A 21,505-nucleotide genomic window follows, 5' to 3' on the forward strand; every position below is an offset into this window, starting at 1 on the left:
TGAATTTTTGAATTTAATTTATTGCCAGAGATTTCAAATCATTATTCCCATCAGAAAGCAAGGGGGGAAAACTCCCTTACCTTAGTGTAACTGCTCAAATGTCAGTTTTTCCAATGCAACTTAATCTCCTATGTATGTTGTAATTTCATTTTAAACAATATTGTAACTGAGCATTTTAATGACTTGAGTTAAGGCATTGATAATTTTAGATTGATTATAGCTGAAACATTTTCCTCACAGTAAATGATCTGTATTATGTTGGCATTACAATTTTTGGATGTTGAAAAATATATCTGTCTACTTTTTTGTTAAGATGTTTTAATGCACTGCTTTAAAATTTTCTACATCACCTTCCAAAAGGACTGAGAATAGCACACATTATTTCCTTTTACTGATTCTTTTTCACTTTCTTTCCTTAAAAATTGACATAAAATCAAAACAAAACTACAAAATATTCTAACACTTTCTGATCAAAATATTCTAAATTTTTCTGATCATAAGTGGTATAAGTATTTTAATGTATTTTTCTGGGTTTATTCTACTCATTCATATACATGTACATATATATATATATATATCAAAGAGTAATGAACCTACTGGTGCATATATTCATCTAGATAATCACTATGACTTCCCTAGACTATCCTATCCTTTAAAGACAATTTACAAGACTTCCTACTTGAGATTCTGATTGCTTTGTGGTTAGATTCTAAAACACAAAAACATGCAAGATACTTTTGCAAACTAAACAAAAACAGTAAGCTGTTATGTGCTGCCACCTAGTTAGATTACTCTATAAAACAAAGGTTTAATTGAACTTCCTTTAACTTGCAGCATTCAATACTACACAGCATTGATGTCTGGAAACACCAGTGTTTTGCACACCCCTTAAGAGTTTTTCCAGAGTGTTATCTTAACTTATTTGGACTTTTAAAGTATCTAAAGCCACATGTCAGTACATTAGACTCTATTGCTGAACTCTTTACCACCTTAACATTTTATATTTAACCTGCTCTCCACTTTCATGGAACTGCTGAGAGGTCCCATATAGACAACAGTAGTTCGGCTTTGTGTCCCAGAATTGTTTTGTAATTACATGGAGTTGGCACTTGAATAAAAGAGTTAAACATTTCAGCACAGTATGTTGCTTATGGTTTTTGCTCATGAATTAAGCGAAACAAAGTTTTTCAATATTAGTCACAAAGAAGCAATGCAAATTCCACATGATGTGCAATCCAACAAAAGCTTTATAAAATGTTATTATTCTCAAAACAAATGTGAGAGCAAGCAAATGTCTGTGGGTGGCTTGGTGGGGCTGAGAGTCATGAGTGCTTCTGGAAAAACAACTGCAAGTGCATTTCTAACAGATGATGGGTCAATCTGTGCAATTTTTTAAGTAGAGAACACATTCTTCTCTTCATGGGCACAGACAGTTAGAAAACCTGGCCACCTAATCGAGAGCATGTCCCCAGTGGAGGACCCCTAATGACCCCTCCAGATCCATTTCTTATGGTGACAAGAAAATTGCTGATTTTGCTTTTTGCTTTCAGCAGAATCACTGAACTAAGTATGAATGATTCAATAGGGGAAAAAATTAAATGGTATTGGCATGAAGGACTACTAACCACCTCAAAATTTTAAAACAGTGCCACACCATGCCAAAAAAGAAGTTAACCCATGTAACCACTGTAATCTAATATAATGAGAACTAGTGTTTTCTCTGGCTGCTAATCAGGACTGGAGAACAGAGCCAATTTACACTATAACTTACAAACTAAAAGAAACATAATTTTGTCTACTTTTAACCAAAAAGAACATTATGTTCCAAATGAACTTAGGCACCTAATTTCATATTATTTTATTAGCACTGGACAAGATCCTTATAAATATCCCGCTTAGCGCCTTTTTTTCCCCTTAAACTTGGGAAAAACCAAAGATCAGGGAGGTCAAATGTTTTGACAAAATTACACCAATAATAGCAGGAGTAAGGGGTTCATCTAATGTTGAACAATAACCTTTGAAAGGTCCCACTTTGATTGATTTTCTACTCACTAAGTGAATTACCACCCCACAGAAGTTTGACCCATGCATCATCTACTGTTTTAAAACAAAGAAGGCAGTTCCTAGGTTTTCAATTGTGAGGTTTTTCTCTCATATAAATGTTTAATTGCAAAATTATTTGCTCTTTGGGTTAAGAAGCATCAGCTCTCCTTGTATTTTAGCAGATTTCAGAGAATTTACCTTTGAACCTATGAAACAGTAATCTCAGGAGACAAAGAAATAGAAATAAAAACAGAAGGCAATCACGTTCTTCTAAGGTTTGGGATACTTCCTCCTTTGCACTAGATAGATTTCTTGTTCAAACAGCCCCTCTTGTGTTGTCAAGACTACGAAGCTGGGTAATCACAATCTTTCTCATCTTATTTTTTAAAATTTTTATTCTTTTTTTGCTTTTTGGGTCACACCTGGCGATGCACAGAGGTTACTCCTGGCTTTGTACTCAGGAATTACTCCTGGCAGTGCTCAGGGGACCATATGGGATGCTGGGGATAGAACCCGGGTTGGCCACATGCAAGGCAAATGCCCAGTATGTATTTTAATAGCCCACTGTGCTATTGCTCCAGCCCTCTCATCTTATTTTTAACCCCTACCATAATCAATGAGTCTCTAAAGCCAGCACAATAGAAAAGTAGCACGCAGTAGTCCTTGGAAGTTTGTAATTTTTAATAATATACAGTAATTTAATTAATGTCTGCTGACATCAACAGATTGAAATTTCCTTGAAAGTGGATAAATTTATGTATTATACCTACAGCATTTAACAGAGGTACACTTGAATTCAAATTCTTGTTTAATATTGAATTAATATACTACTATTTTCTCAGTTTGGCACAAATTCCAGCAGTGTCAAGATTATCCAGACAGAGATTAATAAAACAAACTCTTAAACCCCACTCCAAATGTCTTAAATATGAAACTCTCAAACTTAATCCCAGTTATCTGTTTTACAACCTCCAGATAATTCTGAGAAACTCTAACATCTGAGAACCGTCCTAATCAGTAAGTGGATTTCAATTACCTATGTCGTGACAAGTTTGCACTTGTTAGATCTTTGTATACTCATGGAGTTCTGCTAATTACTTCTCTGAAGGCATAAATTGATCATAATCCTAGGTGACTACACACATACCCTTGCAAAAAAACTGTGTTTAAAGATGGAAAATTTCTTCAATAAAATTTAATAAATAAATAAAGATGTAAAATTTCTATTTCGATATTGAGATGCAACATCATTGACCCAGTTTATGTATGTTATATCCTATTTGATTATATACTTCTTAATAAAATTTAACTTCTTTGGTTTTTTGAGGCATTTGAGTTAAGTTCTTACATCTTGCAACAAATAAAAGATTATAAATAATGTTTGGCAGACAATAGCTACTTAGTATCCAGAGTTGGTACTCAAACTGCTGAGGTTTGACAGAATATTTTTCCCTTTCAGGAATGCAAGATTTAGACATATGCAAGGAAAAGAATTTGACTTTCACTTTTTATCGAAAGTCTTTCCTAGACAATTTAAAAATAAATTGTCTTTGGTGAATTTTGGTTAAAAAGTTATTCACTTCTAATTTCTCTCTCTCTTTTTTTTTTGCAGCAAATAAGATATGACCAATGGGAACATAGTATCATTAAGTGTGATCTCTTCACTACTGAACACTTCAAAATAATATGTTGATATTATAAGCATTTTAATAATATATAGTAGAATTAACTTACAAAGTAAAAAAAGCTTTACAAGAAAATGTATAGTGAATGTGCACTGCTTCAGCTGAAAACAGATTTTCCAATATTAAGATATTACAATATTACAATGTAGGCCTTTCATACATCCAGGCCCAGTTGAATTGTGCTATTTGTGGTGAGTTATCACTGAGACTCTTATTTAGCTGCCTGGGCAGAGACTAACCTCACTCACTTTGTCTATCCCACAAAGCATCTGATGTTTAACTCTGGATTTGATATCACATGGGTCAATCCTATTTATATATCAACTATCATGACTTCAAACAATAGAATACAGAAATTATGTGACATATTGAGCTGAAAATCAACGCTGTCCAGAGACTATAATTCATTTAACTCCCATGTTCATCATAATTAATTTCATTTATTTCTGTTCATTGTGCCTTTCATAAAGTGCTTTATAAATACATTTTATTTTTGATGTAATAAATTTTTATTGATTGAAAGGCAATGCATTTGAAAGAAGTGATTAGCCACTGCCCAGTTGGGATAGACAGCTTAAGCTGAATTACTCTAGGATATAACAAATAACAGAAATTGGAAAGACATAACAGTAAAGCCCCAATTGGCAAAAGCCCAGAAGCAGTGTTGAAACAGGTATGCTAAAATGAATAAGTGTTCATTAAAACCAGCCTACCATAAATATCTATATTTACTAGTCTGCTTTATAAATGTTATGTGGAATTATGTAGACAAATATGAATTGACCTCTGAGTCATATTATTCACTGTATCACTGTATCACTGTCATCCCGTTGTTCATTGATTTACTCTAGCAGATACCAGTAACATCTCCATTCGCCCCAGCCCTGAAATTTTAGCAGACCTTTCTTAAGCAAAGCTCCTCATTATGCCAAAAAAAAGTTAACAATAACAGATCTCATTCCCCAACCTTTGGAAAAGATGAAATGAGATGAGTAAGGAATCATATTATTAAAGTACAAAAACCTGAAAACTCTGGGTATTCTGTAGTAGGGGCAGACATTCCCCTGCTTCCACCTGTGCTTCTAGAAGCACCACCAGTCACACTCACATGCCACCTCCACGACCATGTAAATTAATGGGCTCAGTTCTACACATCCTGGAGTTCCTCGAGTGACACCTCCGAATTCCATGATATTGACATCCCAGTAGGAGCACAAAAAATTAGGGAAAGTAATATAGAAGCCAGTTAGGCTTGATAAGAACAATAACAATATAGAGCACAGGATTTGAAAGCATAAAAATATGCAAGTCTTAAACATACTAAAAAATTTAAGAAATAATATGAAAGCTTGTGCCATATAATATGGATGTGATATTATTGGCAAATGATAAATAATAGACTTCCAACTATAAAAAGAACTATAGAAATAAATATAGTTCAATTTTTATTCTGTGTTTCTGTGTAAAGGCTACAGTTCACCAAAAGCAGAACTTTTAATCTACTTTAAAAAAAAAACACCTTAATAGGGCTGAAGCGATAGCATAGCGGGTAGGATGTTTGCCTTGCATGCGGCCGACCCAGGTTCGAATCCCAGCATCCCATATGGTCCCCTGAGCACCACCAGGAGTAATTCCTGAGTGTAGAACCAGGAGTAACCCCTGTGCATCTCCGGGTGTGACCCAAAAAGCAAAAAAACAAAACAAAGCAAAACAAAACCTTGATAATTCTCTATAAACATATAGTAAAACTTATTTTTAAAAGTTTTTAAAATCTGTACACACTGCTCTGGTAAATAGACTCTACATCTCAAATGCCAAATAACAGAATGTCTATGTTGTGATTTGAATAAAAATAGTCTTCCAGTAAAAATGACATAAATTATTCATCTCCAAAAGAGAAGTTCATAAAACCTGGGAAAGCTCAGCAGTAGGCCACTTGCCTTGCACATGTGAGGCCCTGGGTTTGATACCTGTCACCCTAAAAATGGAGGGAGGGATGAACTTAAAAATAAAAAAAAAAGAAGGAAGATCTAGGAAAATAACTGAACAAATGACTTTCCACTTTTAAAAATGTCAGTTACTTTTACTACATTTCCAAGAAAGACCAGACAGATGCAACTCATACTATTAAATACAAGGAAGTATACTTGACTCAGAAACATCATGTCCCCTTTACGATTCCTATTTAAACCCAAATATTTTACAGGTTCATTTTCAGCTGATTTGTGTTTGAGTACAAAATTTTCTTGACCACATTTTGGGTTGCCAAAAATTCAACCCACATGAGATCATTTTATGTTTGTTTATCGTTTGGGGCCACATCTGGTGATGCTCAGGGCTCACTTTGGACTTTGTGCTCAGGAATCACTCCTGACAGTCTCAGGGAAACTTACGGAATGTCAGAGATCAAACCAGGGTCAACCACATGTGAAGTAAGCACCCTACCCACTGTACTATCTTTCCAGTCCACATTAGACAAGTTTAAAAGCTGTGCTGTGCATGGGTGCCAATCATACAACAGACTATACAAACAGCACTTCTAAAGTTACTTTTGTTTCTAAAAGTCTGACCTTAGTTAGACTTTGTATAGGTAATTAGGTACGATTTGAAAAAATACTCAAAATATTTAAATTTTGGAAGATTGATCCTTTAATGTGTTGAAACATAATGAATTTATCAATATGGCCGCAATGCATCGATTTTCTCTTGGCATAGCTATAGTTATCCATTTAATTTCTCCCTCCAAAGGTGAACACTATGTGGGTTTTCTTTCTTTGATCTGCAAAGGACAAACATAACCAAAAGCAGCAATATGTTAATCTGTCAGGGGTATACTGTCTTGCACATTTACATTCTGTGTCTACTGCCTCAGACATACTCAAAACATAATAAAGACACAAGAAAAGTACTTTTTAAAATAAATGTTAAAATAATGAAAGTACGTTGAAGAGATCTTTATTTGTAAAATGATTTCTATTCATTAGAAAACTATGATCTTAGGCAATAATGGACAGCAACTATATCAATTGGTTGCTTGTTTAGGATATTTAGATTTTTGCTTGTGAGCAACTTAGCAAAGTAGAAAATAGGAGACTTTTGAGTTGAAGTTGCTTTTGTTTTTAGCCTTTTAAAGCTTAAAGAAACAACATTCTCTATGAGAATGGGAGAGGGGCAGGATCAGGAACTTAGAGAAATTATTCTAAAGAGATATTGATGATATAACATCATTCAAAGTTTTACCACAAATTATAATTGGCCTTTTGAATTAAAAGGATGACTTAGAAAACTTATAATCAACATGTTTCATCTATTTATTTCCATGAAGAAAAATTGTCAGATAGTTGTTTGGAGCTTAACATTGTTATTATAGTAAGAAATAATTATTCGGCTCTTAAGTTTGCATAGAGTATTCAGAAATGAATCAATCAATGATATTTCTGTGGAAACAAAAATGCTAACTCATTCAATAAAATCCTGCGATAATATCATATACGCATCTGGTAGTTAGCTGTTCAATTCATTCACATTGACTAAGTACCTACTGTGTGTACAGTCCAGAGTCAGATCAGAAGTTCCACGATACTAGAGTTCATCAGTCATGATGTTTGCACTTCAGGGTTAACATTTTTCCACCATTATCCAAATGAATACTGGCCTCTTTGCATGATTTATTTAAGTAAGTAAAAGAGTGTGGCCAATTCAAGAATTACCTCACATTTATTTAGAAGCCCAGTTTCTTGCAGCCGTGACCAGATGCTCTGTATTCGTCCAGCATGTTCTGGATGGGCGGTGGAACTGCCACAAACACATTGGTGTTTCAGCATCAGAGGGTCGTAAACAATTCCTTCAGGACAAGCAAAACATAGCACAAGACTGAGTAACAAGATTAATTGGAAGACAATATGATTACTTCCCAAAAGTCATTCTTTTAAAAATAACTTATTATACATATCAGTAAATTCCAGGAACACATGAGCTGTATAATGTAATGCATATGAATATAAGGTATAGATGATATATGGTATATATTTACTGTATCACTGTCATCTCGTTGCTCATTGATTTGTTTGAGTGGGCACCAGTAACGTCTCCATTGTGAGATTTGTTGTTACTGTTTTTGGCATATCGAATATGTCACAGGTAGCTTGCCAGGCTCTGCCATGCGCGCAAGATACTCTCGGTAGCTTGCAGGGCTCTCCAAGAGGGGTGGAGGAATTGAACCTGGGTCAGCTGCGTGCAAGGCAAACGCTCTACCTGCTGTGCTATTGCTCCAGCCCATGGTATATATTATAAGGCATATATTGTACATATTATACTCATATGCATGATAATGTACATATACATGCATGCCACCCCCAACAAAAACAAGTCATGAATTAATCAGAACTCAGACCAGGTACTAGTCTAGCAAATCTGTGGTGTTGAAGATAGTGATATTTTAGGAGAACAGATTTAAAAAAATGTATAGGGTCTGGAGCGATAGCACAGTGGGTAGGGCGTTTTCCTTGTACCAGGCTGACCCAGGTTCGATTCCCAATATCCCATATGGTCCGTCCCCCAGCACTGTCAGGAGTAATTCCTGAGTGCATGAGCCAGGACTAACCCCTGTGCATCACTGGTTATGACCTGAAAATAAAAAAATAAATAAAATAAAAATTAAAAAATATATAACTTTACCAAAACTTTCAATAATCATTGTGAAGTGAGCATTTTAGATAATTCAAGAGAAGTTTATCACTGAATCTACAAAGTGAACTGACTCTTTAAATCATGAATGCATTTCATAAATAACTGTAATCTCATGTTTGGTGACAGTAACATCTAATAAGTAGAGAGATATTTCCTCAATGCTTGCCTAATCTGTTCAGCAATTTTTTCAAATCTGTTCAAAGTTTCTTCCTTGTATTTTTCTCATTATTTGTGTCATTATATAATCCATATGGAATTTTCATGATGTACAATATTATAAACTTTTGAAGTATTTATTTTTGAAAATCATAACAATTGCAAATGTTTAGTAATAATCACATAGTATATGAGAAATAAAAACTTTTTTCTAATAATTTGAAGTTAACATAGTAAATGTCTCAATTAGTACCTATAATGGAAATAAGTTTATAGAAATATGAAAAAAGATAACATTTTTCAACCAATAAAGTTGATTATAATTATAAATATATTCCTATTTTAAACTCAGCTTCTTGTGAGGGTGTGTCATTTATAAAACTATCTAATATAACAAATGATTTAAGTAACCTAATCTCTTCCACTAAATATCTACCATTCTCTGGGTGTATGACTCAATGAAATCCATGACAAGAGGTTGGTGTTGGAACATAGTATGCCTGAAACTCAATCATGAAAAACTTTGTAATTCACATTGATGACATTTTTAAAAAGAGAGAGAGAGAGAGAGAGAGAGAGAGAGAGAGAGAGAGAGAGAGAGAAATAGAAAAAATAAGTACCCGTTCAAGAACAGATAAGTACCAGGAATTTTGATTGTAAAGTACACTTAAATGCATTTTCTTCTTGCTATTTCTTACATTTTCTTTAGAGTAAGATTTTACAGAGTGGGTAATATCACTTATGGGATAGAGGTGGGTACGAGGGGGTTGAACAATCCAAGGGGACAGGATTAGCTTTGAGTACAACTGAGGATTGCTTTTTTGCTTTTTCTTCTTTATTCTTCTAAACAAAGTAGATTTACAGATAAAGAGGGGCCAGGGAGGAGGTCTGAATAATTAATTTTTCTAAAAAGGAGTAGGAAAGCAAAATTAGTTTGGGAATTGCTTTAGAGAAATGTTATTAAAGAGAGGAGAAATAGTTTCTCCCTGAGAATACTAAAATTGTGCAGAAGAATGCATAGGCATTTTGAAACCATGTGGTAAAAATTATGTCCAGGAGAAAATATCATTTTCTGGCCCAAATAATATCCATGCTTAAGACTTAAATGACTTCAAAATCTTTCTCTGATACCTGCATTTTCATACTCATGTTAAGTTTCCTTCTTGCACATTTTGTTCAATTGCCCATTCTACAGCTCCGCTTAAACTTCTCATGGTTGCATAAAGTGAGAATGTCTCAGCTTTTTATTTTTTTGGAGTCACACTCATGAGCTTTGTTTTATAGTCTTTGGATCTTGGCTTTTGATGGGATTACACATGGCGCCAGGGGCAGTTTGTGGGTGTGACTGCCTACCTACTAGAAAAAGTGGGTTCTGGGTGGAGGAGGCCCAGTCCCTATCCAAGCAGGCTTGGAGATCTCAGCCCCGGGTCCTGCACACCTGGGTTCCTCTGCCAGTTCCTTCATGTGTGAGGCTTGTCCGAGGAGAGGGGCCTTGAGCATGGCTGTAGCTGGATTCCAGAGGTCTTTGGCTGCTGGGGTTCTGCTCGGGGTGGGGAGGGAAACTCAACCCGTGCCCCCCAGGGGGGGCCCGGGGAAGACAATCAGGTGCAGGGGAGGAGACTCTATTAATATTAATATATATTGTTATATATTAATTCATATATATTGTTATATATTAATATAAATAATTAATATATAATATACTATTATATGTAAGATACAATAATTATTGTGTTGTATTATATAATATAATGTAATAATATATTATAATATTAATATATATTAAATATTGCTCAGGTGGAGAAAAGATTTATTTATTTATTTATTTATTTGCTTTTTGGGTCACACCTGGCAATGCACAGGGGCTACTCCTGGCTCTGCACTCAGGAATCACCCCTGGCTGTGCTCAGGGGACCATATGGGATGCTGGTATTTGAACCCGGGTCGGCCACGTGCAAGGCAAACGCCCTACCCACTGTGCTATCTCTCCAGCCCCAAGTGGAGCAAAGATTTAAAGGGGGCTATAGAGGTTAGGTACTTAACTTGAACATTTGGCTGTCCAGGTTCAATCCCCAGCACCACATATGGTTCCCTGGTCAGACCCAGGAGAATTACTGAGCTTTCTGGCTGTGGCCCCCAAACCAAATATAAATAAACAAAAAGACAAATCAGAAATTAATTGCTGCAATAAATCAGTCTGTTGCCTCTATTAGCAAGCTTTCCTTGATAACTTAATGGGTGAATTTCCTTCTACTTTGGAAGCTTTTATAGTTTTACTTCTGCATAACTCTACTTTTTAAATTGAATCACATATTTATTTTTATGTTCTTTATTTGAGGGAGGTCCCAAGAAATGCTTAGGGATTCCAGAGACCAATCTCTGCAATACTTAGCCAACCAAACTTGTTGGTTCAGATGTAGGGCCCAAGGATGTAATGCTAGTTAGGCCTGTGGACCAGAAAACCATCAGAACTTTCTCAACAGGAAGTTGCTCAATGACCACTAGGACCACCTCATCAGTGCTCAGGGAGCTTCCAGGGCATGCCAGCAATGCTCAGACCTGTGGTACCAGGGATAGAACCTGGGTTTAGGAGCCTGCGAGGAATGCACACTAACCTCTGTAACATCTCCTGACCCTTATCTCATATTTCTTAATGCCTTATCTTCCTACTGACAAGTGTCCCTAATTTTCTAATATTGCAATTAATTTTATTTAGCTTTCCATGTCTAAATGACATTTTACACGAAGAAGAGACAAATGAAAATTTTAAGTAAAATGAAAAAGACATTAAGGAGGATATACAGGAAGAAAAGACAGAACCATTCAAAATATGAAGATAGGAACCCAAAGGGACAGTACAACAGGTGGGGAGCCTGTCTTGCATTGAACCTGGGTTCAATCTCCAGGACCACATATGGTTCCTTGAGCTCTGCCAGGAGTGATCCCTGAGCTCAGAGCCAAGAATAAGCCCTAAGAACTGTAGAATTTAGCCCAAAAACGAAATTTGAAGATATATCAGATGTCTTCATGATTCAGGTATATCAAGTATTTATGAGCTGCTAATATAGAACAAGAAATTTTAACATTTCAACTAGAATTTTTATATCACAAACAATATGCTAAATATAATACCAATGCAAAAGTGTACCTGCTTCTTTAAAACTATAGTCTAAAAATGACTCAATCTGCTTAATTTTTTCAGTTTTATCTCTCGATATATCTAATTTCAATTTTATGGTAATTTTTTTGTTCATAGTATTTTTTTTTTTTTTTGCTTTTTGGGTCACACCCAGCAATGCTCAGGAGTTACTCCTGGCTTTGCACTCAGGAATTACTCCTGGCAGTGCTTGGGGGACCATATGAGATGCCGGGGATCGAACCTGGGTCGGCCGCATGCAAGGCAAACGCCCTACTCACTGTGCTATCGCTCCGGCCCCTGTTCATAGTATTTTATCACAAACTAGTGACAAAAATACTAATTTATAAAGCAGGTCCTGGTATTTGAAAATTATTGTGAAGTATCTGGAAATTATAATACCAAGGCCAGAAGCTCTTGGAAAGACATTTGAATTTAAGTGGAAATAAATAAAATCTGGAGCTGCAACCCTCTACTTACTCATCATAATGATGTACCGATGAGGTGTTCACAAGCAGACTGAAAGGTGAGACTTGAACCTAATCATTCATCTCCATTTCTTTCCTCTTTTCTTAACTTTCCTTTTATTTTTTTCCCCAATAAACAAAGACTTATGGGGTGAGAAATAAGCCTGCTCTTCTCTCTGGAATTTATATGGAATTCTACTTTTTCTTTACCCTTTCTGCCTCACTGGTTACCTTACAAGCCAATGAATTTTTCTTGATGAATGGGATTAAAATTTAAGTCAGGAATTTGGAAAATATAAACTGTTTTTGTTGTTGTTACTATTGTTGTTATTATTGTTGTGGACCACAACCTTTGGTGCTCAGAATTTAGACCTGGCTCTGTGATCAGGGATCACTTGTCGCAGTGTTCCATGTTCAGGGGAACCATAGGTGGTACAGGCATCCAACGGCAGTCAGCCACATGCAAAGGCCTTAACCTCTGCACTGTCTCTCCTTACTAACCTCTATATTATCTATCCAAGCAAAGAACCCTTAATAAAAAGTCTATACCTGCATTTCAAACCCTAGATATCTGTTTCCTACCATACAAATATTTCAGATGAGTTTAGACACTGTGTTTTCTCTGGTTTTCAGTTTTATTAAGTGAGATCATGTACATGGTATGTAATTCAGTCATAGGACTCGTTCATGAATAGGATTCATTCATGTTTTCAGGTTTATACCCACAAGATTCTGTTAGACTACAATGAATCTTGGCCTATAAATAAAGTTGAGCATAGAATCTTTAGACCTACAATTGCTGATTTCCAAAATCATAATATTCAAATGTGTATTGCTTTTCTGGTAACTGTCTGAGGTTTTCACACATTCCCAGCTATTTAATCAGTAAAAATGCCTTCTAAGGTCAAGAGGCTAAACCAACTTTACAGCATGATATAAAAATATATATAACCTAATATTTCTCCCCAGAGATACAGATACAGTAGATTCAGTAGCTATTGAGTTCTCATTATGTTACTTTAACCAGTAATTTCATTAGATCACATTTAACACATCATCTAGCATACAGGTGAGACATATGCAAATATGATTATATTGTATGTTTAAAAATTCTGAAAATTCTATTCTATCTGTAAGACATATTGTGATCTTTTTTAACTACATATATGTTATATATACTAAACTATGTTTAGTATATATAACACTCTTTACATAATAATACCAATAATGCTTCTCAGAATATCTTTTAAGAGGAGTATTTATATCTGCACCAGATGATACTATTTTCAATTCTGTGAACAGTAACGAAATATATTCAAATTATGATTGCTTAAAATTTTCTAAATTGTGCTTTTAAATGGACAAAATGCACGTTCTAATATGTATAGTTGTAACCATTTAAATCTTCTTATCAAAGTATCTTATAGCTAAAGAGGAAGTAGATACAAGAGTCCCAATTTAGACCTTCAATTAATGAAAGCCTATTAGGGGCTAGGATTTGGATTGTGTTTCAATTCAACTATAGACTCAAGAAGGCAATTCATTCAATATGGAATCAGTTAAAAAGTGAGTCATATTCAATTTACTATACATTTACTAGAAAAGTATCTGGAAACATTCCTCTATATTTAAGGAAAAATATACAGGAGGAAATGGGGGAAACAACATGAAAAACCCAGGCTTAAAAAATATTCTACCAAAACTGTTTACATTATTCCTTCTACTTAGCTTAATGAATGCAATTTATAAAAACAGAAACATTTTGGCATCTTTGACTATAAAAGACATTGAATTGGATGTATAAGATAGAAGTCACAAATTAGATGAGAAATATAAAGTATGTGTGAAAAAAAGAAAAGTGACTAATATAATTGTGAAGATGTAATAAATTAAATATAAACAAAATATATATACCAGAGGTAAAAAAATGAATTTCAATTTCAAGAAAAAATTAATGCTCTTATTTACAAACAAAGATTCATGGACTCAAAGGTAAACATAGAGGTAACAGCAGAAGAAAAATTTTGGTTTGCTCTTGAAGAAGAAGAAAGAATAATAATTGAATAATAGAGAAAATTGCAGTGTTCTTTGATGTGCAAAAAGAAACTTGTGAGTATTTATAGTTGCTTATAATATAGTATTTTTTAAGTTAATATAATAAAAAAACTGACATTACAGAAAAGAATGAGCAGGCTGCCCATAAAGTGACATCTCAGGATGGCATCAGATTTCTCTTCAATAAAAACTACTTGAAAATTTGATTATATTTCCATATTTTACAGATTAATAAAAATTGGATCCCAATAAGTAACATATGAAGAATTAATTGAAACTATTCTAACTTGGAAAACATCTTTCATTGCAAAAAAAGGCCATCCTTTCTATTATCATATCCATATTTAAGTGCATTTCACTTTCCATCATAATATGCCACCCACTAAAAGTCAATTTTAAAAGTCTTCTAACTAAATTATATTTACTTTCTCAAATACTGTTGTAGTTTGACTATTGTGTTTCTAATCCAAATTATGCTGAATAAAAACCTAATGTCATGAGGAGAAAAGACCTTACATAGTCATAAGTTGTATAAAAATAAAAAGAAATGGCGCTGGCGAGGAAGGGACGCCTCACCGCACCGAGCCAGGCACAGGGCCTAGGACAGCAGCGCTGTCTCTCCCGCCACCCGAGTTCGGTAGCCTCCGGCCACTTCCCCCACCCCGGGGAGGTTGATGGAGAAGATGTGGCAGGCGAAGGAAGGAACGGAGCCATGATGGTTGGTCTCACTTGCAGTTTATTCCAGTCTTCCCTCTATACACTCTCCGTCCTCTCTACACCTTTCCGCCCCTATACACTTTCCACCCCTCACCTTCTCTCCGAACCCCTTTTATTCCTCAAGGCCCTTCCAAAGGGCGCAATACATTGATGTCACCAAAGGCACCAAAAGATCTTACAGGAAGAACGTTGAGGCAACATAATTCCCTTGTATCTGCAGGCCCTTAATCTAGGCCCCTGGAAAGAAGATACAAAAGCAAAACCAAAGCCTTCTTTGGACTGAAAGCACTCGGATTTACATCCCAAAGACCAGGCTGGGCTGCAGCAAGAAATCTACATGTCAATTACAAACTAGACAGCACCTGAAATTTACATCCCAAAGACTAGGCTGGGCCAGGGCCTGGAATCTACAAAGTCAAATCATGCCTGACTAGCACCTTAGATCTGTAGGTCAAAGATCAGCTAGGTTTCTGTGGCAAAAGGTTTCTGTGACAAAACTCCAGAAGGCAGCTGGAAAAGGGGAAATATTCCAACAATAAGTAATGCTAAGTAATAATAAACAATACTCTAAAATGAGAATATCAGTGAAAGGGAACTTTAACAAGAACAGAGAAAGGATGAGAAAAATCCAAACAAAAATCATAAAGCTAAAGAATAAAATAGCTAAACTAAAAAATAGCAATAGAAGGACAAAAAAATGGGAGACGCCAACAATCAAATTCACTATTTTGAAAATAGTTTATCTATCAACAAAACTCAATCGGCCAGAAAACGTGGTCTAATATATTGAAAATGCTTAGCTGAAAAGATCTACCACCCAGAAAACTGTATCCAGGCAGGGTATCACTCAGATTTATTCAAAGAACAACAGCTTTTTAGAAAACAATAGTTAAAAGAATTAATGTCCACCAAACAAGGTTCAAAGAAGTTACTGAAGTGTTTTAAATGAATGGCAAAGAAATCATACTAGAAACCAGCAAGATGCTATAAAAACACAAAATACAGAGAACCAGGGAAGCAGCTTATGTGATAGAAGACATGTCTAGAATGTGAAAGGCCTGTCTTAAGTCCTTCATTGCATGCCTCTAGAATCACAATGAGTGACCTTGGGTCCCCTGAGAACTGTTTTATAAAAAAACTTTATAAAAAACAAATGAGCAACAGTACTCACTTCAACAGCACATATACTAAAATTGAAACGATACAGAGAAGATTAGCATGGCCCCTGTGCAAGGATAACAAGCAAATTCATGAAGTGTTCCATATTTAAAAAAAATGAGCAACACACATACAGACACCATAAAATATAAGAGACTAACAATAACTCATAAAAAAGTTTGAATATTTTTGCTCCCAAGTAAAAATAAGTGTCATGAGAAAATGAAAACTAAGAAGAAATAAACAAAAGGATGCGAATGGAAACCAATTACTACATAGAAGGCAGATATCTGGTGAAGGGATGGGTGTTGGAACATTATGTGACCGAAGTCAATCATGAACAACTTTAAAACTATGTATCTCACTGCGATTCAACTTAAAAACTTGTCAGATAAAAAAGACAGATATCAAGAAAAGAGAAAAGAGAAGAAAAGTAATGTCCAGAATCCACTTAGAAAAAAATTAACAAATACTTTTTATTAAGAATTCATAAAATATTAGATGTCAAATTCACCAAACAAAAACTGTGCTATGGATCTAAAAATTAAATCTAATTTTATTCATAAAGTTGCATAATATATGCTCAATAAATAGTGTTGTGTTTTAATGATAAACAGATGTGCAAAGATTTGTATATATGTTTTGGAAAACATATATACAAATAATAGCCTAAAACATGGCAAGACAGACTTGTTTACAACAGATGAAATAGACTTTAGAAATAAAAAGTTAATAAAAGACAGGGGCCGACTTTATATAGTGACAAGATAATCCATCAAGATAAATTATACTTTGGTCACTGTATCTTTTGAGGTGCAGAAGCTTCTTATTCATATGTGGAATATAATGTAGTAGAGAGGTATGAGCTAGCAATGATGCAACTTCTGGCAGAAATTTCTCTGGACTTAATTACTAAAATACTAAAATACAGAAATCCAAAACCTTGAGAATGCTATTGTGGCCACAGGACCTCATATCTCTTCATTCTCAGCAATGGAAAACAAATTATCAAATGCTTCTGACTTTGGGGGGGGGGGAAATCCAAACAATAATAGTGAGTTTTTTGTTGAAATATTGAATGTAATCAAAGTAAAGAGAAAGTAAAGTGAAATTTATCAGCTACACAGGCAGGGTGGGGAGCGGGAGAGGTGGGGGGGTGGGGAGGTTTACTGTGGTTCTTGGTGGTGGAATATGTGCCCTGGTGAAGGGATGGGTGTTTGAGCATTGTGTAACAGAGATTTAACCCTGAGAGCTTTGTAACTTTCCAATTGGTGATTCAATAAAAAACAAATAAATAAATAAATAAATAAATAAATGGATAAATAAATAAATAAAAAGAATAAGCTTTTAGGGGAAAAAAGATAAATTAATGCTGATATAGATGCACCAAAATAAAATCAAAATGTTTAAAATAATTATTTACAGACTAAAGAAAAAAACAATATCACTCAAAATGGTCAATAAGCAAACAGCATTTTTAAGGAGTTGAAGGAATAACTGGACCTAAAAGGCATTTGCAAAGCTTTCACTAATGCACCCGTTCCCCACATCCCTTCCCCACACACACAACAAAAAAGAAAAAAGAAAGCTGAACATTCTTACCAGTGTACAAGAAACATTCTCCATGATAAATCATACATTAACATAAAACAATTATCAATAAATTCATGGGGTTGGAGCGATAGTACAGTGGGTAGGGCATTTGCCTTGCACACAGACAACCTGGGTTCGATTCCTCTGCTCCTCTCGGAGAGCCTGGCAAGCTACTGAGAGTATCTCAGCCGCATGGCAGAGCCTGGCAAAGTACCTATGGCATATTCGATATGCCAAAAACAGTAACAAGAAGTCTCACAATGGAGATGTTACTGGTGCTCGTTGGAACAAATCAATGAGCAAGGGGATGACAATGATACGGCGATACAATAAATTCATAGCAAACATATAAAATATCTTTACAGGTCACATTGGAATAAAACAACACAAAATCTCTCTCTCTCTCTCTCTCTCTCTCACACACACACACACACACACACACACACACTCACACACACTCATGCACCTGGGAAAATCTCAAGAGGAAACTGAAAAACACGTTACTGAATAACTACGGGGTCAATAAGTAAATCAAATGGAAAAAATTTTAAACTCCTGCAAACAAACATTACTGAGTTAACAGGACATACATTACACAGGCTAAAGTAGTTTAAAGTATATAGTACAGCTTACTTCAGAAAAGAAAAAATTCAGAAAATTTAACCTCAGACCTAAATGAACTAGGAAAAAAAAGCCTGATGTCAGTAAAAGGGAGGATATAATAAAAACAAGAGTAGAGCTAAACAAAATAAAAATTTTGAAACAATATAACAGGTCAATATAATTCAAAAGACAAGATCAAATGTCAAAACCAATACCTGACTTTTCAGAATAATGGATAAAATTGAAAAACTCTTAAAAACAATACAAAAAACCATAGAAAATCATATTAAATAGAACTAGAGGGTAAAGGGGAAAAGTTACAATAGTATGCAAATGTAAAAGATTATTAAGGGCTACAAATGAGAAACTTTATACAACCAAATTGAAGAACCTAGAGGAAATTGATCATTTCTTAGGTTCACACAATGACCCAAGACTAAATTGAGGAAAAACTAGGAAATTTGCATAAATCAATTACAAGGAAGGAGATTTAAATACTAATCAAAATTCACACTAAAAATAAAAGCCCAGGAGGCTACTGAGGATGAAGGATGAAGATTTAAATAGCATGGTTTGAAAATCATTTGACTTTAGTATTAAATAACTTTATTTTAATAATAAAACTAATTTTCTTTTTTTAAATGCAATATGGCAATTAAGAAATTGGGTAGTGGTGACATTTGAAAAGCTCTTCATATATTTATTTTTTATTATTGACTCACCAACTATTTCTTTTTTTTTTTTTTTGAATCATACCCAGTGATGCACAGGGGTTACTCCTGGCTCTGAACTCAGGAATTACTCTTGGCAGTACTTGGGGGACCATATGGGATGCTGGGAATCTAACTCAGGTCGGCCGTATGCAAGGCAAACACCCTACCCACTGTGCTATCACTCAACCCCTTCCCAATTATTTCTGAGTAGCTTTGGTCTGTTTCTTAACATCACAGAAGTGGAATTATGTATAATAAAATGTTTTTCTGCCTTTTTACTTTCACTCTGTATCATGTTTGTGAGAGTTTATCTAATGTTTTGTGTAGTATATTGTAGCTCAAAAAATTTCCTTGATTGTATAACACCTGAGTACCAATGTGTTTTCATTGCACAAGTTTAAGTGGACATCTGGTTTGATTTCAGATTTGCATTATATTATGAGTATCATTGAACTTATGTCTTTTTTTCATTTGTGTCTTAATCAGGGGGATATATACCTGGAAGTGGAATATTTGAGTCCATAGATACAAACACAATGGAAATGTGACTGGTGCCCACTCAAGGAAATTGATGAGCAAGGGGATGACAGTGATACAGTGATACAGATAGAAACATTTCACTATTTTTCACTTTTCTTTTTTGTTTTATTCCTTATTTATTTTTTGTTTTTGTTGTTAGTGGGCCATATCTGGCTTTACTTGGGGATTATTCACAACCCGTCTCAGGGATCACTCCTGGCAATGCTTGGAGGACCATCTGTGGTGCCAAGAAATAGAACCAGTGTCAGCTGAATACAAGATAAGCATCTTACCCACTGTATTATCTGGTCCCAAAAGACAGATATCTTCAACTTTAATAAAAAATGCAATACTATTATCACAAAGTGTGTTGGTTTCCCTAGTTTTGCCAACTGTATGCAAGGTCCAGTTGCTTCAAATCCTTGAAAAAAATGTTTAACATTTAATATGTTTTTTTGTCATTTGTGGTCCTATAACAATAATAATTATGTCTTTATCTTACATTTCCATTATGAGTAATGAGAATGAACTTCTTTGCATCTGGCAACTATTTGAATGACCTCTTTTGTCACCGGTCCAATGAAGTGTCCTGTCCTGTCCCATTTTTCCAATTTTGTTGCTGTCATTTTATACTGATTTGTGGTAATTCTTTATATATTTTAGATAAATTAGTTTTAGTAACATATGTGTGATAGCCCCAACTTTCTCCACCCCATTCTTGGCTTTTGTTTCTTTAAAGGCAATTTTGATTAATGAACATATTCAAATTTATTAATATTCCTTTATAATCAAAGCTCTCGTATCTTAAAAATTTCTCAATTTCAATGCTGGAGATGGTACAGAAAGTAGGTTGTTTGCCTTGCACATAGTTGATCTGGGTTCAATCTCCAGCATCCCATTGGTCCCCTAAACACCACCAGGAGGAATTCCTGAGAACAGAACCAGGAGTAAACCTTGAGCATTGCTGGATGTGGCCCCGTCAATTTTTTTTAGTTTCCCGATTTCCTAAACTCTCCAATAGTATTTTTTATTTAATTTTCTGTATTTTCATCTTTACTCCATAAAAACTTTTGTTTGTATATTTAGAAATAAATTAGGTTTTGTTAATATAAGTAACTTACATAATTACTTATATAATCATATATAATTACAACCATAATTGTGTAGTATATTAACAATAGTATATAATTGATGTATTATATTGTATAATATAATTGATAATAAATTATGAAATTATTAAACATTTATGGCACTGTAGTACTGTCATCCCGTTGTTCATCGATATGCTCGAGGGGGGCACCAATAACGTCTCCATTTTGAGACTTGTTACTGTTACTGGCATATCAAATACACCACGGGGAGCTTGTCAGGCTCTGCCATGTGGACAGGATACTCTCGGTAGTATCCTGCCAGGCTGTCCGAGGTCTGAGAGAGATGAAGGAATTGAACCCGGGTCGGCCATGTACAACGCCCTATCCACTGTGGAGGAAAAGGTATCTTTTTTTAAAAAAAATGTATTTTATGTTAGGCACCATGTGTTTACAAAAGTGCTATTATAGGGCTTCACACTTAGAACATTCTAGCACCACACCCTCCACCAGAGTGTCTGCTTCCCTCCTTCAGTGTTCCACTGTTCTTTCCCTTTCCCCCTCCCTGTGGCAAGCTTCCTACTAATAACCAGCTCTCAGTTTCTATTGCCTTTGAATGATTATCATCCTCCTACTATTATTGCTTATGCAAAGGGAATATGCAAAAGACCATTCTCTCTTTCCTTCTGACTAACTTCGCTCAGCATAATACATTCCAGCTCCATCCACATAACAGCAAGTTGCCCGATTGCATGTTTTCTTACAGCTAACACGCGATGTGTATTGCATGTTTTATTATGTAGCGTTCCATTGTGTTTAGGTACCATAGTTTCTTTATCCAGTCATCTGTTGTTGGATACTTGGGTTGTCTCCAAACTTGTCT

General features: G+C 35.0%; 1 protein-coding gene and 1 non-coding gene across 3 annotated transcripts in view; one reads left to right on the plus strand and one right to left on the minus strand.

Moving 5' to 3' along the window:
* Positions 1 to 21,505, minus strand: part of HDAC9 (histone deacetylase 9) — a 1,006,394-nt gene that overhangs the window by 274,765 nt on the left and 710,124 nt on the right. For both annotated transcript variants that reach the window (XM_055131803.1, XM_004602237.2), the window contains one exon: positions 7,439 to 7,572. In XM_055131803.1, the coding sequence (XP_054987778.1) occupies positions 7,439 to 7,572 (134 nt within the window). The remainder of the gene's footprint in view (positions 1 to 7,438; positions 7,573 to 21,505) is intronic.
* Positions 16,112 to 16,218, plus strand: LOC129401320 (U6 spliceosomal RNA). The gene has a single exon (XR_008628251.1). It is a non-coding gene; the product is annotated as a U6 spliceosomal RNA (small nuclear RNA).

This window comes from Sorex araneus, chromosome 1, assembly GCF_027595985.1.
Source record: "Sorex araneus isolate mSorAra2 chromosome 1, mSorAra2.pri, whole genome shotgun sequence".
NCBI classification, from domain to species: Eukaryota; Metazoa; Chordata; class Mammalia; order Eulipotyphla; family Soricidae; genus Sorex; species Sorex araneus.